Source organism: Loxodonta africana, chromosome 11 (genome assembly GCF_030014295.1).
Source record: "Loxodonta africana isolate mLoxAfr1 chromosome 11, mLoxAfr1.hap2, whole genome shotgun sequence".
Lineage (NCBI taxonomy): Eukaryota > Metazoa > Chordata > Mammalia > Proboscidea > Elephantidae > Loxodonta > Loxodonta africana.
Window position 1 is genome coordinate 26,256,946 of NC_087352.1, and position 3,030 is coordinate 26,259,975.

General features: G+C 51.2%; 1 protein-coding gene across 1 annotated transcript; it reads right to left on the minus strand.

Moving 5' to 3' along the window:
* Positions 1-295: 295 nt before the first annotated feature.
* On the minus strand, positions 296-1,225 carry ZIM2 (zinc finger imprinted 2). Its single transcript, XM_064293199.1, has one exon. The coding sequence runs from the start codon at positions 1,223-1,225 to the stop codon at positions 296-298; it is 930 nt and encodes a 309-aa protein (XP_064149269.1).
* Positions 1,226-3,030: the final 1,805 nt, after the last annotated feature.

The following is a 3,030-nucleotide window of genomic DNA, read 5'->3' on the forward strand; positions in this document are numbered from 1 at the left end:
TGAGAAGGGACTGCTTTAGATTGAGAGACTCGAGAGATCAAACAGCCAAAAGCCATCTGTGGACCCTGTTTGGATCTGAATTCAAAAAAGCCAAATGTCAGGATTACAGCCTTGGAAACCCTATGGGGCAGTTCTACTCTGTCCTACAGGGACACTATGTTGGGACTTGACCTTAACAGTATTGGAAGGCTTGGTGGAAGGCCTTCTCACATTCCAAGCACTCACAGGGTCTCTCTCTGGTATGAAGCCGGAGATGCTGAGGAAAGTGTGTTCTCTGGCAGGAGGTTTTTCAACACTAACTGCAGGTGGCGGGTCCCTCCTGAGAATGGAGTTGGTAGTGCTGAGTGAGGTATGAGGGCCGGCTGAAGCATCGCCCGCACAGCTGGCACTGGAAGGGCCTCTCCTGGGCGTGAATGCGGTAGTGCTGGATGAGGTGGGAGCTCCGCCCAAAGGCCTTGCCACAGTCACAACACTGGCAGGCTCTCTCCCCAACGTAGCTGTGCTTTCGCAGGTAGCGGATTGAGTACATCTTGGTGCGGGGCAGCTCTGGGGGAAGGGCTTTTGCTGCTTTGTGAGCTTGGAGGTGTTCAAAGAGGTGCACATCCTTGATAAAAGCTCTGCCACACCTGAGACACTCGTAGTAGTCCTCCTGGCTGTGGGTTCCCTTGGGTCCGCAGGGGTGGGCAAGCTGCCTGCCTTTGCTACATCCAGGGGACTTCTCCCCGGAATGGGTCCTCCGGTATCTGGCGGCGAGATGCGGCGTGAGGTGGAAGGCTTCTCCACATGGCTCACCTTCAAAGGGTTTCTTCCCAGCATGGCTGTGCTTGTGCCTCTCAGGGTCTCTCTGGGTACGAAAGATTCCTTCCTCAAATCCACACTTGTCGGGCCTGTCCTTTGGGAGGAAAGGCGCCTCGTGTGCTGGCCGGGGGCTGGTGCAGGTGCCCGGAGTGGCACCTTCTTGGGAAGCCTCTCCTGGAGGAACCTCAGGTTGCTGAGTAAGATCTGAGCCTGAACTGTGGCTTCTCTCCTGAGTGAGGGGCTGGGGTTCGCTGGGTGCCATGGGACTCAGAGGCTGCTCCCCGCTGTCTTGCTGCGATTCTGACCGCCCGTCAGAGGACTCTCCTGCAGGGTCACTCACTGCTGACTCCTCTGCTCCTGCCCCCAGGGGCAGTTTATCTGCTGGCTGGCTGTGCTCTGCGCTAGGCTCCTTGGTTTCGGGGCTCATCTCCCAATCTAAAAGAAATTTAAAAGTTCCTCTACTTTTTTTTTTTTTTTTTATTCAGAGAGACACACCATTATAGCAGGAGTAGTGAGGGGCTGGGGGAAGCCCATTATAGTAGAAACTGAAGAAAAAGTTCAAAGATAGCAGAACAGAGCTTACCCAGGTTAGACAGGATGGGGTCCTTGGGTGGTGCAAACAGTTAACAGGTTTAGCTGCTAATTGAAAGGTTGGGGGTTCGAGTCCACCCAGAGGCACCTTGGAAGAAATGCCTGGCAATCTACTTCCAAAAAATCAGCCACTGAAAACCCTATGGAGTACAGCTCTACTCTCACACACATGGGGTCGCCATGAGTTGGGGTCGACTGGACAGCAACTAACTGGTATTAAGGAGAGAATGGGAAAGCCATGGAAAGGATATAAGCAAGGAAGGGGAGGTGGCAGATGCAGAAAAGAGACCCTCCAGGAGGGCTGACTGTTGACAAAGATGCCAGGGAATACAGAGAGGAGAATTAGGAGGAAACCAGACAAAGAGCTAGGACTGGGGCTTGTTGGCATTTTCCAAACCATGCTTGGTAGATCACCGTTGTTGTTGTGTGCCATCAAGTTGATTCTGACTCATAGCGACCTCATGTGACTACAGGGTTTCCTAGGCTGTAATCTTTACAGGGGCAGATCGCCAGGCCTTTCTTCCTTAGAGCCACTGGGTGGGTTTGAACCACCAACCTTTCAGTTAGCAGTAGTGTGCTTAATTGTTGTGTCACCTGAGCTCCTTGTCACTTGGTCACTCACTGAATTCTGTTTAGGCATCCACTTCTTCACCACACAGGAGAAGATGAATCTATCCCTGGCTCTCAGGCAGAGAACAAGGGGGGAAACAGGTCAATTAGCACTAGACTATCCTATGGACACAGCACCTGATTCAGGGATGGGATGTGACCCAATGTGGAATGATGGAAAATAAGAGTTGCAAGGGCTTCTGGAAAGATGCATCCTTGCTCTTGAGTGAGCTTCTACGATGTACCTGCTCTTTCTCACTCTCACTCACTCTCTTTTTGGACAGGAACAAGACAGCACACACATCATCTAGGATTTGTTGGCAAAGTTGAAGGCAGAGTGGAAAGAGAATATGGAACTAGGCCCTTAAGGACATCACTGCACCCCTAACTTCAACCACCCCGAAGACCCGCTGAACAGTATTGTATGATATTTACAGTATTGTACAGTACTGTTGTAAGCTAATAGCCCCTCGATGGCTTAAGCCAGTTTGGGCGTGGGTTTTCTGTTACTGCAACTGAAGGACAATGGCTATCCTGGCTGACACACATAGAGGACAATTCAAGGAATGGGATGATGTATGAGGAACAGTGAACATCATCAGATTGTAGCCATGTGGTTTGGAGAAGGTGAAATCTAGAAGGTTCTTATCCCCGAGCCATCAGGATGCTGGTGGGAATCTCTGAGAACATTTTAGAGCAGCATGTGTAGGTGTGCGTGTTGGCAGAGGTCATGGGATGGAAATCAGATTGCAGGGGTTCAGACAGGAATGGGAAGTGGAGTTGGCGTGAGGGAAAACAGGAGGCAGCTGGAAGAGAAGTGGTATCGCGCCACTTGTCTTTGCTTGTCTCAGTTAAAGAGGAAAGGGCTATGGATGTCTCGCTGTGAGAGGAAAGTCATGAATGAATGGAGAAGCTACAATACCAGAGAAAGGGGACACTGGCCAGGGCAAGGCCGCCCTGGAGCTGGGCAGGAGAGGTGCTCTTGCTGCAGTAAGACACAAGCTTTGGAAAGGAGATGGAAGGAAGTACTTA